The sequence below is a fragment of the Hypanus sabinus genome, chromosome 9, assembly GCF_030144855.1.
Source record: "Hypanus sabinus isolate sHypSab1 chromosome 9, sHypSab1.hap1, whole genome shotgun sequence".
Taxonomy (NCBI): Eukaryota; Metazoa; Chordata; class Chondrichthyes; order Myliobatiformes; family Dasyatidae; genus Hypanus; species Hypanus sabinus.
Window position 1 is genome coordinate 4,926,597 of NC_082714.1, and position 14,515 is coordinate 4,941,111.

Sequence of the window (14,515 nt, forward strand, 5' to 3'; positions counted from 1 at the left end):
GATTCCTCTGTTCTACTACCTTCTTCCATTCTCTACCATTCAGTCTGGTTGGTCCTCCCTAACTGCAACACCTCACACTTGTTTGCATTAAATTCCATCTGCCATTTTTCCAACTGGTCCAGATCTCACAGCAAGTTGATAGTCTTCCTCGCTATCCACTACACCCCAAATCTTGGGAGTCATCCACAAATCTGCTGATTCAGTCTACCACAGCATTCAGATTGTTGATATAGATGACAAACAACAATGGACCCAGCACACCACTAGTCAAAGGCCTTCAATCAGAGGGGCAACCATCTACTGCCACTCTCCGGCTCCTCCCCCAAAGCCAACGTCTAATCCTGCCTCCCATGCGGGACTTTGTCATATGTCTTGCTAAAGTTCATGCAGACAACATCCACTGCCCTGCCTTCAACAACTTTCCTGGTAACTTCACTGAAAATTCTTAAGTTTGGTGGGACATGACCTACCACACACAAGTCCATGTTGACCATCCCTAATCAGTTCCTGTTTGTCCAAATGTTTTTAACTGAAGGAACAAATCTTTGCAAAAAGAAAATCTAGCCTGCTCCTTTATCCCAACAGACATCTTATTAAATGAAGAGACGATTAAGTAGCTAAGTGTTGCAAGTTTTCTTTATACCTATAAACCAGGAAGTTGAAACAGCTCATTCCTCACAAACATACTAAAACTGAACATTATAAATGGATGGCAATATCCTGAAATTCAATCTGAGTAAGGCATCTGAAAACAAAATTAAGACAATTTTCAATCCATGGTGCAAGGAACTGCATTATTAAGGAAGGAGTTGGAGGTTATGCTGTCTTCTCAAATGTCCCTGCAAACTGAATTGTTGTTTAATTAATTTAAATGCAAAGCTAACAACTTGTGGTTATTCCTCACAAAGTTACTATAGCTATACAAAGATCTGCAATCTAATCATTCCTGCCATTTATACTTGAATAAATTACTTGCTATCTACATAATGCTAGAGGAATTACTGAAAGATATACAAACCCCAATGCCCTCGTATGGAAAGTCCTACCAAAATGCCCAGTCCATCACAGGTAAAAGCCTCCATACATCTACACAGAGCACTGTCGCAGGATAGCAGCATCTATCATCAGGGACCCCCACCACCCAGGCTATGCTCACTTCTTGCTGCTGCCATCAGAAAAGAGATACAGGAGCATCAGGACCCGCACCAGCAGGTTCAGGAACAGTTATTACCTCTCAGCCATCAGGCTGTTGAACCAATCACTGAACCACGCACTTTCAACAACTCCTCATCTCAAGCTCTCGATATTTATTTATTACTTCTACTTTTTCACTTTCTGTATTTGTAGGTGTGTTGTTTTATTTTGCACATCTGTTTTCCATCCTGTTGGGTGTGGTCTTTCATTGATTCTATTGTGTTTCTTGCACTTACATTGATTGCTCACAGTAAAATTGAATCACAGGGTTTATGCAGTGACATATATGTACTTATAATCAATTTATTTTGATTTCTCTTGTTGGCCATGCTTCCCTCATCTTCCCTTTAGAATACTTCTTTTGGGATTCACTGAACCTGCAACTTCTGAATTGCTCACAGAAATAACAGTAACAGCTGTCCTGCTGTCATCCCTGCTAGTGTCCCTGTCAAATCAACTTTGGACAGCTCGTCTCTCATAGCTCTGTAATTTCTTTACTCCACTGTAATACTGATACATCTGACATTAGCTTCTCCTACTCAAACTACAGGGTGAATTTGATCAAATTATGATCTCTGACTCCTACAGCTCCTTTACTTCAAGCTCCCTAATCAAATCTGGTTCATTAAACAACACTCATTCCAGAACTGCCTTTTCCCTAACAGGCTTAACCACAAGCTGCTCTAAAAAGCCATTTGTAAGCATTCTACAAATTCTCTAGTTGTGAAAAAGTTGTAGGCATTCTATGCTTGTGCTGGAGGCTGCCCTGTGCCCCCAGCACTTCCTCAGCCTGTGTCGGTCATTGCCACAAAAAATATATTTCACTGTATGTTTTAATGTACATGTGACAAATAGAGCTGATCTTTAATTTTTAAATTAAGCTTGGGTTTCTGGCTGAACCTCTGGTTCATTGGTCTGGTAATTTGACCACTGCCCCATCACATTTTCAGACATTACATTTTAACATCTGATACATTCAGCTACATGAAACCTCTGTTACAATAAGCAACTAAAACTGAAAACATGGTTTAAATATTATTTAGTAAAATTATCACAGGATTATTTGGCAGTTACATGGAGTAACATGGTCAAAAGTATCAAGCAATTAGTACTTACAGGAATTCCCAACAGCGAAGGATCTACAGGTTGCCTGAATGGCAACGACTCTGGGTCCTGACGGTACAAGGCTTCAAGTGTGGGCCTAAGCGCTTGCCGTAGTTCCTCTGGCTTGAAAACTAGAACAACAAAAAGCAGTAATGTCAGCTTACCTCAAGACTGCTCTCTGTGTCAGTACAACACCCAACCTAACCAATAAAACAGTGACAGATTATCTTTCCAATATAGTTGACTATGCTCTGATCATAAGGTTGGAGCAGCTTTTAAGAGATGGCACACACGGACACTCATCCAGGTAACAGCTCAGCTTTATAAAGACCTCTAAGGCGTAGATATTCCAAAACAATGCCAATATAAGTCTTCTGGTTGCAAATGTAAATAGACTGAGATTGAACCAAATTTCTAAATTATATAATTTGGAATCACCACCTCACCTGCAGAAAGAAATAGGCCAAGATATTCCTTGACGTAATACATTTTTTTTGGTGCTTAAAACAAAGAAATTTAATCTAAAATCCATTTTGAGCATGAATCATGCAATTCACTACATTTGTTGCAGGTCTCCACACGCATGTTATACTACGGCAAGGAGATCACTGAGCATACGCAATGGTAAGCAACTCAAATTTTGATGCAATTGGTGCAGAGTTCATTTGTAGGTTCATGGGCTGTGAATGTTATTCACACACAAACAGCTCCTGAACAGATGGATGAGGATTGCTACTGAAACAGAAGCAGTCTTACCTAGTCTTTTTGTGCTAAGTCACTGCAATAACCTTGTCAGGTTGACAGATTTACGGCCCAGAGGAGGTTGAGAATGATCTTGGGAATGAAAGGGTTAATGTACGAAGAGCATTTCATGGCTCTGGGCCTGTACTCTGAGTTTAGAAGAAAGGGGAGGGGGGAGGGGGAAAGCCTAAGTAGAGTGAACATGGAGAGGGTGCTTCCTATAGTGAGGTGTCTAGGGCCAGAGGGCACAAGCTTAGAATAGGATATACTTTTAGAGCAGAGATGAGGAGGAATTTCTTTAGCCAGAGGGTGGGGAATTTGTGAAATTTAATGCCACAGTTAGCTATGGAGGCCAAGTCATTGGGTGTATTTAAAACAGGGGCCAAAGATTATGGGGAGAGGAAAGAAGAAATGGGTTGAGAGAGTTCATAAATCAGCCAAAATGGTGGAACAGACTTTATGGACTAAATGGTCTAATTTTGAGTCTTATAATCCTATATCTCGTGGTCCAGTCCCATCTCTTCATTCACTGCTGTGTTAACATCCCTGACAGCTTCTCTATCCTTGCCAACCAACCTAAATTTTGACCACCTACAGAACCTGACCTAATCTTCTCTATTGTCAATCCTCTCTGCTCCATTTGCCTCCTGGCCCTCTCCAACTTGTTTCTCTGACCCTCTTCTCCCACTCCCCGATACAAAATTCAGTTCTCTCCTCCCTACCTGACATACTAAGGCACTCTCCGCATCATCTTAATGGCTAACACGAGGGGGCATAATTTTAAGATGACTTAATATAGGGCAGGGTTGGAGGTCACTAGGGGTTCTGCGCCAGATTATGATTTAAAAAACAATAAACCGTGTTTTGAACTTCATCATGTTGCAAAAGGAAATCTTGAAATGTTTCCATTGCTGATTGGACAGCAATAAAGCAGACTGACAGAATGAGGAAGGATTCAGAAAGTCTCGAGTCTTATTGAAAACCACCTGGAAGAAATGCAGAACAAAATTGAACAGTATTTTTCCTCCCTTTCAACACAAGTGTAAGTCTGGGTGAGGGAACCTTTCTCTGAATCTTCTGCTCAGCCTGAGAACTTAACTTTGAGAGAAAAGGAAGAACTTAGTGAGCTGCAGTCTGATCGTGCACTCAGGATGAGATTTACCGACCTGTCCCTGGACAAGTTCTGGATTTCTGTGAAAGAAGTGTATCCTGCCATTCATAGGAAAACAATGAACATTTTGCTGCAGTTTTCAACTTCTTATATGAGTGAGCAAACTTTAACAAGCATTATCAGCAAGGAAAGAAATTTTGGTTGAAGGTGAAATCTGTATGATTATCTTAAGTTTGACCTAGTATTGAGTATTTGTGCAGCAAAAAACAAGAGGCTGGGCATTTTTTTGACCCCGATCATGTCACTTTTTCAAAGTCTTGTATAAAATTGGGTATTAAGCTATATTTTCATTCGTGTTCCTTTAGCTTATGGTTTTTAGTAACTTGTTAACAACATTGTCAATAAATTTTCATGTTGTAAATAGATTAATTAAAATCAATTTACAACTTTCAATTAAATCTACAGAGCCTACATTTAGAAAAATTAAATCCTATTTTGGCTTAAGCCAGTTATTTAACAGAAATGTATTATGTTTGCCTTGTGAGTTTTTAAAATTTATGAAAGGGAAAGAAAGATTAATCTCAAGAGAGCTAAGCTAAGCTTAACTATCTGTTTTTTCAAGAAAGGTTGCCTAAAAACTCATTCTCTACTCAAAAGAGCATTGGCAATTACTTATGGATTATTATATCCACAACTTACTGATCACACTAATGTACTGTGAGCTGTAGATATATTTTATTTATACTGCGGTTCCCTGAGATACTGCAAATTATTTCAAGGGTTTCTCCAGGGCAAAAAGGTTGAAAAAGGCTGGTATAGGGAATGTCGGAGGTAGGTTTATTTATACAGAGAGTGGACAGTACATGAAGCACTCTGCCAGGAGTGGTGGGTACATGAAGCACTCTGCCAGGAGTGGTGGGTACATGAAGCACTCTGCCAGGAGTGGTGGGAACATGAAGCACTCTGCCAAGAGTGGTGGGTACATGAAGCACTCTGCCAGGAGTGGTGGGTACATGAAGCACTCTGCCAGGAGTGGTGGGTACATGACGCACTCTGCCAGGAGTGGTGGGTACATGAAACACTCTGCCTGGAATGGTGGGTACATGAAGCACTCTGCCAGGAGTGGTGGGAACATGAAGCACTTTGCCAGGAGTGGTGGGTACATGAAGCACTCTGCCAGGAGTGGTGGGTACATGAAGCACTTTGCCAGGAGTGGTAGGTACATGAAACACTCTGCCAGGAATGGTGGGTACATGAAGCACTCTGCCAGGAGTGGTGGGAACATGAAGCACTTTGCCAGGAGTGGTGGGTACATGAAGCACTCTGCCAGGAGTGGTGGGTACATGAAGCACTCTGCCAGGAGTGGTGGGTACATGAAACACTCTGCCAGGAGTGGTGGGTACATGAAGCACTCTGCCAGGAGTGGTGGGAACATGAAGCACTTTGCCAGGAGTGGTGGGAACATGAAGCACTTTGCCAGGAGTGGTGGGTACATGAAGCACTCTGCCAGGAGTGGTGGGTACATGAAGCACTCTGCCAGGAGTGGTGGGAACATGAAGCACTTTGCCAGGAGTGGTGGGTACATGAAGCACTCTGCCAGGAGTGGTGGGAACATGAAGCACTTTGCCAGGAGTGGTGGGTACATGAAGCACTCTGCCAGGAGTGGTGGGTACATGAAGCACTCTGCCAGGAGTGGTGGGTACATGAAGCACTTTGCCAGGAGTGGTGGGAACATGAAGCACTCTGCCAGGAGTGGTGGGTACATGAAGCACTCTGCCAGGAGTGGTGGGTACATGAAACACTCTGCCAGGAGTGGTGGGTACATGAAGCACTCTGCCAGGAGTGGTGGGTACATGAAGCACTCTGCCAGGAGTGGTGGGTACATGAAACACTCTGCCAGGAATGGTGGGTACATGAAGCACTCTGCCAGGAGTGGTGGGTACATGAAGCACTCTGCCAGGAGTGGTGGGTACATGAAACACTCTGCCAGGAGTGGTGGGTACATGAAACACTCTGCCAGGAATGGTGGGTACATGAAGCACTCTGCCAGGAGTGGTGGGTACATGAAACACTCTGCCAGGAGTGGTGGGTACATGAAACACTCTGCCAGGAATGGGGGTTGAGGCAGACACATTCACAGCATTTAGATAGGCATATGGATGATTCAAAAAATAGAGAGCTATGTAGGAGGGAAGGGTTAGATTGATCTTAGTGTAGGTTAAATGGTCATCACAATATTGTGGGCTGAAGGGCCTGTACTGTACTGTAACGTCCTATGTTATGTTGGGTAGTACAACCCTGAGACCACAGTGACACGTTCACTGTAATGGGTTGCTGATGGAGGGTGGGTTCCCTGTTTAAAGGTTTTCTGCTCTGTCCCGTTGGGTAACGGCTCCACCTTCAGGTACTGTATGGAGGACGGCTCTTGGCTGAATGACAACGTGACCAATCAGAGTGTGACGAAGATGATGTGTTTCTCCAGCAACAGGTGAGCCAGTCAGTCCCTGGTGGGAGTTGGTCTGGGGTGGTGGGGCAGGATATTAAGGTAACCGTCCCTATATGAGCTTACCCTATTTGCCTGCATTTGAATCACAGTAACTCAAAGCTTTTGACAGAGGTGTACCGGATTGGTTGAGTGAGCTTGGGCTTTTCTCTTTGAAGTGAGGGAGGATGAGAGATAAATTGATAGAGGTGTACAAGAAAAAAAGAGACATACTATAGATCGAGTGGATAGATAGAGACTTTTCCCCAGGGAGGAAATGGTTAACATGAGATGGCATATTTTAAGGTGTTTGGAGGAAAGTAAAAGGGGGGATTGTCAGGGTAGGATTTTTTTAAAACACAGAGTGGTGGGAGTGGCGATATTTATATTAGGAACATTTAAGAGACTCTTAAGATAGGCACATGGATGATAAAAAAAAATGGAGGACTATGTAAATGGGAAGGGTAGGATTAATCTTGGCGTACATTAAAAGTTGGCAAAATGCTGTAGGCCAAAGGTCCTGAACTGTGCCGCAATTTTCTATATGAGCCCCGACTACCAATCACTTCCCTTCTTGATGAGCTCCTCAAAGTCAATCTCAAGCATTCCCTGTGTTTCCCTTCCCTTAACGTCCAATCATTCCTGCCCATCCATAAACACAAACCATGCTTCTCTCAGCTTCCCCGTCTTCAACAGTCTGCGACCTTCCTGCTTGCTGGTGTTGCCTTCACCAATCCAGAGTTAGCAGAAGACAGGCCTTTGTACACAGTGTTCTTGCAGGGTAGTGACTTCAGGCCTGGCATTGCTGATGGAGATCATGTTTAAAGCAGCAATGGACCCACTGCACGGCACTAAGCACCTATCATGTAGCATCCTGGAGGCAGAAGGCACTTGTTAATTTTGTTTACTATGAAACACCTACACTTTCGACGTGACTGTGGTGGTGATGTCGATGACTGAGAAGATGCATTGGCACCAGCCTCCTCCTCCTCTTTGGAATCAGTTTTAATTTCTGATTTTTCTTCCTCTTCCTCCTCCTCCATGGGTTCCTGCTTGTTATCAATGCTCTCATTACTCTCTGCCTTCAACTGCGAACATGAAGACACCTCGTCATTCTGCAGACAGATAAAAAATTTAAAAATCTTAATCCATTCATCCTTGCTAAGTGCACCATCTCACATTTCTCTATGTTAAATTGAGAGGTCTGTCACAAACCTTCACTCTTTTTGCCACACTTGTATCATTTGATTCATTAGAAAAGGTGTCCTGTGCACCAAAACCATCTATATCGCCTATATAGGATGCAACAGTAGCGTAGGGGTTAGCACGACGCTACTGTAGCTCGGGGTTAGGAGTTTGGAGTTCAATTATGGTGTCCTCTGTAAGCAGTTTGTACGTTCTTCCCATAAGTGCTGGGTTTCTTCCAGGTGCTCCAGTTTCCGTCCAGTCGAAAGCTGTACTCGATGGTAGGTTAATTGGTCATTATAAAATTGTCCTGTGATTAAAACATGCTTAAGTAGGTGGGTTGGTTCTTTAAGGTTGTTAGGTGGAGGTGGTAATGGGTTAAGCTCCCACAAGCTATTAAGTCTCAAATAACATCTGACAACCAAGTCCAGCTCCTGGCCTTCACATTTGGTTTAGCTACTGAGCCCCACAGAACCATTTCTACTGACAGAAGGGGCAAAGGCAGGTTACTGGCGTTTTAAAACCAGTCACTTTGGGAAGATGTGGTTAGCTTCTCATCTAGAAGGAAACTCTAACCTCCACTGCCTTGCAGCTATACAGACTCAAGGGGAAGGCCCCAGGAGTAAATGCTGAGGAAAAATCTGGAGCTGGGGTCCCTAAGGCAGTCCTACATTGAGATTAACGCTGACTGGTAATTCATGCTACACCTCTGGTGCCAAACTATATGGGTATCTGCTGTTCCTTTGGATTTAACATATACATGGAGAGGGGGCAGCCTGCTATATGGGCAACAGATTGCTCTCCATATTGTACTGCCCTGGCTTGTGTATCACGAGGACAGTTAGGATGCAACATCCACGGTCGATCCTGATCAACAGAAAGCCTCAAATAGGCGGGGTGCTGGGTGGCATGGCTTGTTGGGCTGGAAAGGCCTGTTTAGCACTGTATAAATAAATAAATGTTCAGATGACACCACTGTTGTTGGTAAAATCTCAGATAGTGACAGGAGTGAGACAGATAGGTTGGTTGAGTGTTCATGACAACGACAACCTCGCAACCAAATTAATTAAGACTAAGGAATTGATTGTGGACTTCAGGAAGGGTAAGTTGAGAGAACGTACACCAGTCCTCATTGAGGGATCAGCAGTGGAAAGGGTGAGCAGCTTCAACATCTCAGAGATTCTGTCCTGGGCCCAACACACTGATACAATCATGAGGAAGGCACACCAGCAGCTACGTTTGAGGAGATTTGGTCAGTCATCTTACACTCCTGCAAATTTCTATAGACGTATGGTGGAGTGCATTCTGATCGGTTGTATCACGGGCCAGTGCACAAGATAGCAAGAGGCTGCTGAGGGCTGCAGACTCAGCCAGCTCTATCACAGACACAACCCTCCCACCACTGAGGACATCTTCAAGAGGCAGTGCCTCAACAAGCACTAAGGATCCTCATCCTCTGGGGCAAAAACTTTTCCTGTTAGGGAGGTGGTACAGGAACCAAAGACCCACACTCAATGATTAAGGAACAAATTCTTCCCTTGCACCATGAACACCATTTTGCTATTCTTCTTTCTGCACTATTTATGGATGATGTAATTTATAACCACTTAATCTCTTTGCACAGCTGTCACAATATAACACTTATATAAGACAGTGCTAATAAAACTGATTCTAAGATCCAACATAACAAGAAATTCAGAGAAATCGGTATGACCCCATGCAACATCACATCACTTGCTCAGCTTGAGTTAACATCAGCTGTGTGGTTTCTTACTCCAAGACAGTTTTGTGTTTACATTGTCACCAATTTGCTGACAAACTTCTACGGTAGAGGAATACATCAAATCCTTTTACATCATCAATACTCTCAACTAAGTATAATCTGTCTTTAACAACTCCATATAGGCTTTCCTGTAGGATTCACATTTTGTCTAAATAACTATTAATGTGCCCCTGATTATCATTTCCATCAGCTTTTCACTGCTAAAGTGTCATAATGCACCCCAATCCTTCAATGACCCAGCCCGCTCTACCAGTCAAACTCTCCATCCCTAAAATTATTCCTATTTACCTGAAAAATCTCCCTAACTCCACTATCTATCATTGCTGGGTTTATCATGACAAACCCTTATGAGCAGGGGTGCTGTCTTTACAGCCCTCCAGTACTCTAAGCTTAACTTGAACAAAGAATTTCACTATACCCTGGTACAGATAATAAACTAATCTGAATCTGTACCTAGCATCAGTCCACTGTGCAAGAAAGAGGAAATTTATGGCCTAGTTCCACTACCAGACATGCTATGTTGGCATCAGAAGCATGGTGACACTTGTGGGCTGCCCCCAGCACATCCACAGACTGTGTTGGTCGTTGATGGAAATGACACAGTTCCAAGAACATTTTGATGTACATATGACAAAAAAAACAAATCTATCTCACAGTTTTAGAATCAGAATCAGGCTCATTATCACTGTCACATATCGTGAAATTTGTTGTTTTGTGGTAGCATTATATAAAAAGTACTATACATTACAATAAGAGATAAATAAGCACAAAAAGAGCAAAATGTGAGGTAGTCCTCATGGGTTCATAGTCCGTTCAGAAATCTGTTGGTGGAGGGGAAGAAGCTGTTCCTAAAATGTTTAATTTCAAACCATTACTTCCCTCAGTCACTTAGGATGCAGCCCATCCAGATCTGGTGATTTACCTACCAGGAGTAGTTGCAAAGATACACAATCCCATCACTAAAATTACATTTACTATAATAATTGAAGTATCTGTGCTACTTGCTGGTGCTCGTACCTCTGTTTTCACTTCTGCCTGGGCTTCCGCTGGCTCTGAATCCATTTCTTCCATTTTGACCTCTGGCTTGGTTTCAGACAATGGGGCTTCAGGTACAAGCTGCTGTGAGTTTGTGTCTGTACTCGCCACAGAAGCTGGCGTAGCTGCTCTACCATCTGTGCTTGCTGCAGACTGTGAGAGCTTTAACATTTAGAAAAGTGAAAATATTTCAGTAAAGCCGCATGGCATAATGACAAAAATATTGAGTGAAGAACCTACCATTGTCAAATGTAGGGTGCAAAAGGTAATGACAACTATCTAGATCACAGCTCATAGCATACTAGTAGTTTTGTAATTATAGCACATATTTAACCATAAACTAAATTGGTGTCTAGTTTGCAAAATAACACCACTGGCTCAACAGCTGAATTACAAACAATAAAAGACAGTTGACCTGGAAGTTTAACTCTGTAGATATGCTTTATTCAAAATAATTCTTTCATACGCCTTATGAACACTGTCAAAAGGAACTGTAATAAAGGTATACACAAAGTACACTGCAGATGCTGTGGTCAAATCAACACGTATGAACAAGTTGGAGGGACTCAGCAGGTCAGGCAGCATCCGTGGAAATAAGCAGTCAACGTTTTGGGCCGAGATCCTTCGTCAGGATGGATGCTTAATGAAGTTAGAATACTTTTTGGCCGCAATGAGCAACGGTATGTTTGGAGAAAAAAAGGTGCAGAATTTCATGAAAAGAACACCTCTCCAACTGTTAAGCACAGGGTGGATCGATCATGCTTTGGGCTTGTGTTGCAGCCAGTGGCACAGGGAACATTTCACTGGTAGAGGGAAGAATGAATTCAATTAAATACCTGCAAATTCTGGAAGCAAATATCACACCGTCTGTAAAAAAGCTGAAGATTAAAAGTTTCTCTAAAACAGGATAATGATCCTAAACACATCTCAAAATCCACAATGTACTACCTCAAGAGGCTCAAGCTGAAAGTTTTGCCATGGCCCTCACTGTCCCCTGACCTAAACATCATTGAAAATCTGTGGACAGACCTCAAAACAGCAGTACATGCAAGACTGCCCAAGAATCTCACAGAACTAGAAGCCTTCTACAAGGAAGAATGGGCGAAAATCCCCTAAACAAGAAGTGAAAGACTCTTAGCTGGCAACGGAAAGCGTTTACAAGCTGTGATACTTGCCAAAGGGGGTGTTACTAAGTACTGATCATGCAGGGTGCCCAAACTTCTGCTTTGGGCCCTTATCCTTTTTTAGTTATCTTGAAACTGTAAAAGATGGAAATAAAGTAATCTTGCTAAAATATTAAAGAAATGTGTCATCTTTAACTTTATGCCTTTTGGAAATCAGGTCATCTTTTACTCGCTTAGCTATTCACAGTAACAGAAATTTTGATCAGGGGTGCCCAAACTTTTGCATGCCACTGTATCCAAGTCCCTCTGCAGGCTACCCGCTCCTCCAACTGCCTTTGTATCATTGGCAAATTTAGCCACAAATCCATTAATCCCATTGTCCAAATCTTTGACATACATTGTAAAAAGCAGTGGTCCCAGCACTAACCCCGTGGAATGCCACTGGTAATTGGCAGCCAACCAGAATAGGATCCCTTTATTCCCACACTGTTTTCTGTCGATCAGCCAATGCTCCACCCATGCTAGTAACTTCCCTGTAATTCCACAGGCTCTTATCTTGCAAACCAGCCTCATATGCAGCATCTTGTTAAAGGCCTTCTGAAAATCGAAGTACACCACATCTACTGCATCTCCTTTGTCTACCCTGCTTGTAATTTCCTCAAAAAGTTGCAATAGGTTTGCCAGACAGGATTTTCCTTTCAGGAGACCATGCTAGCTTTGGCTTATCTTGTCATGTGCCTCCAGGTACTCCGTAATCTCATCCTTAACAATTGATTCCAACAACTTCCCAAGCACTGATGCCAGGCTAACAGGCCTTTCTGCTGCCTCTCACCTTCTTAAACAGTAACATCTGCAGTTTTTCAGTCATCCAGTACAATGCCAGAATCTATTGATTCTTGAAAGATCATTGTTAATGCCTCCACAACCTTTCCAGCTACTTTCTTCAGAACCCGAGGGTGCATTCCATCAGGTCTAGGAGATTTATCCACCCTCAAATCGTTAAGCTTCCTGAGCACCTTTCTCAGTCGTAGTTTTTGCTGCACAAACTTTACTTCCCTGACGCTCTTGAATGTCGGGTATACTGCAGACGTCTTCACCGTGCAAAATACGTAATCAGATGTCTTCCACTGTGAAGACTAATACAAAATACGCATTCAGTTCCTCTGCCACCTCTGCGTCTCTCATTATAATATCTCCAGCGTCATTTTCTATTGGTCCTATATCTACCCTCAACTCTTTTACTCTTCGTATACTTAAAAAAGCTTTTAGCATCTTTGATATGTCGCCAGCTTCTTTTCATAATTCCTTCCTAGTGACCTTCTTAGTTTCTTTCTGCAAGTTTTTAAGAGCTTCCCAATCCTCTATCTTCCCACTAGCTTTGGCTTCCTTGTATGCTGTCTCTTTTGCTTTTACTTTGGCTCTGACTTCACTTGTCAGCCATGGTGGTGTCCTTCTTCCATTCAAAAATTTCTTCTTATTTGGAATATACTTGTCTTGCACTTCCCTCATTTTTCACAGAAACTCCAGCCATTGCTGTTTGCTGCCCTTCCTGCTAGTGTCCCTTTCCAGTCAACTTTGGACAGTCCCCCTCTCATGCAACTGTAATTTCCTTTATTCCACTGAAATACTGCCACATTGGAATTTAGGTTCTGTTTCTCAAATTTCAAAGTTAACTCGATCATATTGTGATCACTGTTCCCTAATGATTCCTTAACCTTAAGCTCTCTTATCACCTCCGGATCACAACACCCAATCCCAGCACAACCGATCTCCTAGTGGGCTCAACAAGAAGCTGATCTAAAAAGCCATCCCTTAGACATTCTACAAATCTCTGTCTTGTAGTCCAGTACTGGCCTGGTTTTCCCAATCCACTTTCATGTTAAAACCCCCAATGATTACCATGACATTGCCTTTCTGACATGCCTCTCTTCAAATTAAGTGGAAGATACTAACAATTTGTTCAGAAAAACACTTTAGAAGTGCAGCTGTATGACCAATCTGCCCCACCTAAACACTCTCATTGAGACTTTAGTGTTGAACAAAGTGAGCCCACAAGGAAATCAGTTCAAGTTGCTCAATACCATTTCACATGGACAGCCTGTACCCCACAGCAAAAACAAAAAGCCTTTTGCTCTGGGCTAGATATCATCTTTGTTTGGGAGTTCAGACTTTTCTTTGAAACACTCCTAGGATTAGATAAGAAAATTTTAACTTCTTACAGCTCAGATAAAAAGCAATGAATGAGCTTTCATGAACTTCACCAGTAAATAATATTGAAAATTTCAGGGATTTAATGCACAAAATTCCAAACTTGTCTACATTCCATTTTGTATTTAAGAGAAAGAGTTATTAACTTTATGAAACCAATGATGAAAATTAAATGAATGCTATCTGATATGTGCTGTGGCTGTGTGACTGTTGACACCTTGGCCCCAGAGGGACACTGTTTCTTTTGACTGCATTCATAGGTATTCCTGTCTGCATTCATAGGCTGAATGATAATTGCACTTGAACTTGAAAAAGAGAAAAGGTTTTCTGATACTACGAGATACTCAGACTGTAATCATTCAAACCAACTATTTTCAATATAAGGAAATAAAAACTACTGGAAACACTTAGAATTCACTTCTGATGAAGCGTCTTTGACCTGGAACATAACAGAGCAATGAACAGTCCCACACAGGAACAGGCCCTTTGGCCCACAATGTTGTGCTGAACTAAATAAAAAATACAATGCCTACACAATGTCCATATCC

General features: G+C 42.3%; 1 protein-coding gene across 2 annotated transcripts in view; it reads right to left on the bottom strand.

Moving 5' to 3' along the window:
- crebbpb (CREB binding protein b) overlaps window positions 1–14,515 on the bottom strand; it is a 164,404-nt gene that overhangs the window by 66,476 nt on the left and 83,413 nt on the right. For both annotated transcript variants that reach the window (XM_059978908.1, XM_059978907.1), the window contains exons 15-17: window positions 10,618–10,797; window positions 7,555–7,747; window positions 2,311–2,429 (exon numbers count right to left, since the gene is read on the bottom strand). In XM_059978908.1, coding sequence (XP_059834891.1) covers window positions 2,311–2,429; window positions 7,555–7,747; window positions 10,618–10,797 — 492 coding nt within the window. The remainder of the gene's footprint in view (window positions 1–2,310; window positions 2,430–7,554; window positions 7,748–10,617; window positions 10,798–14,515) is intronic.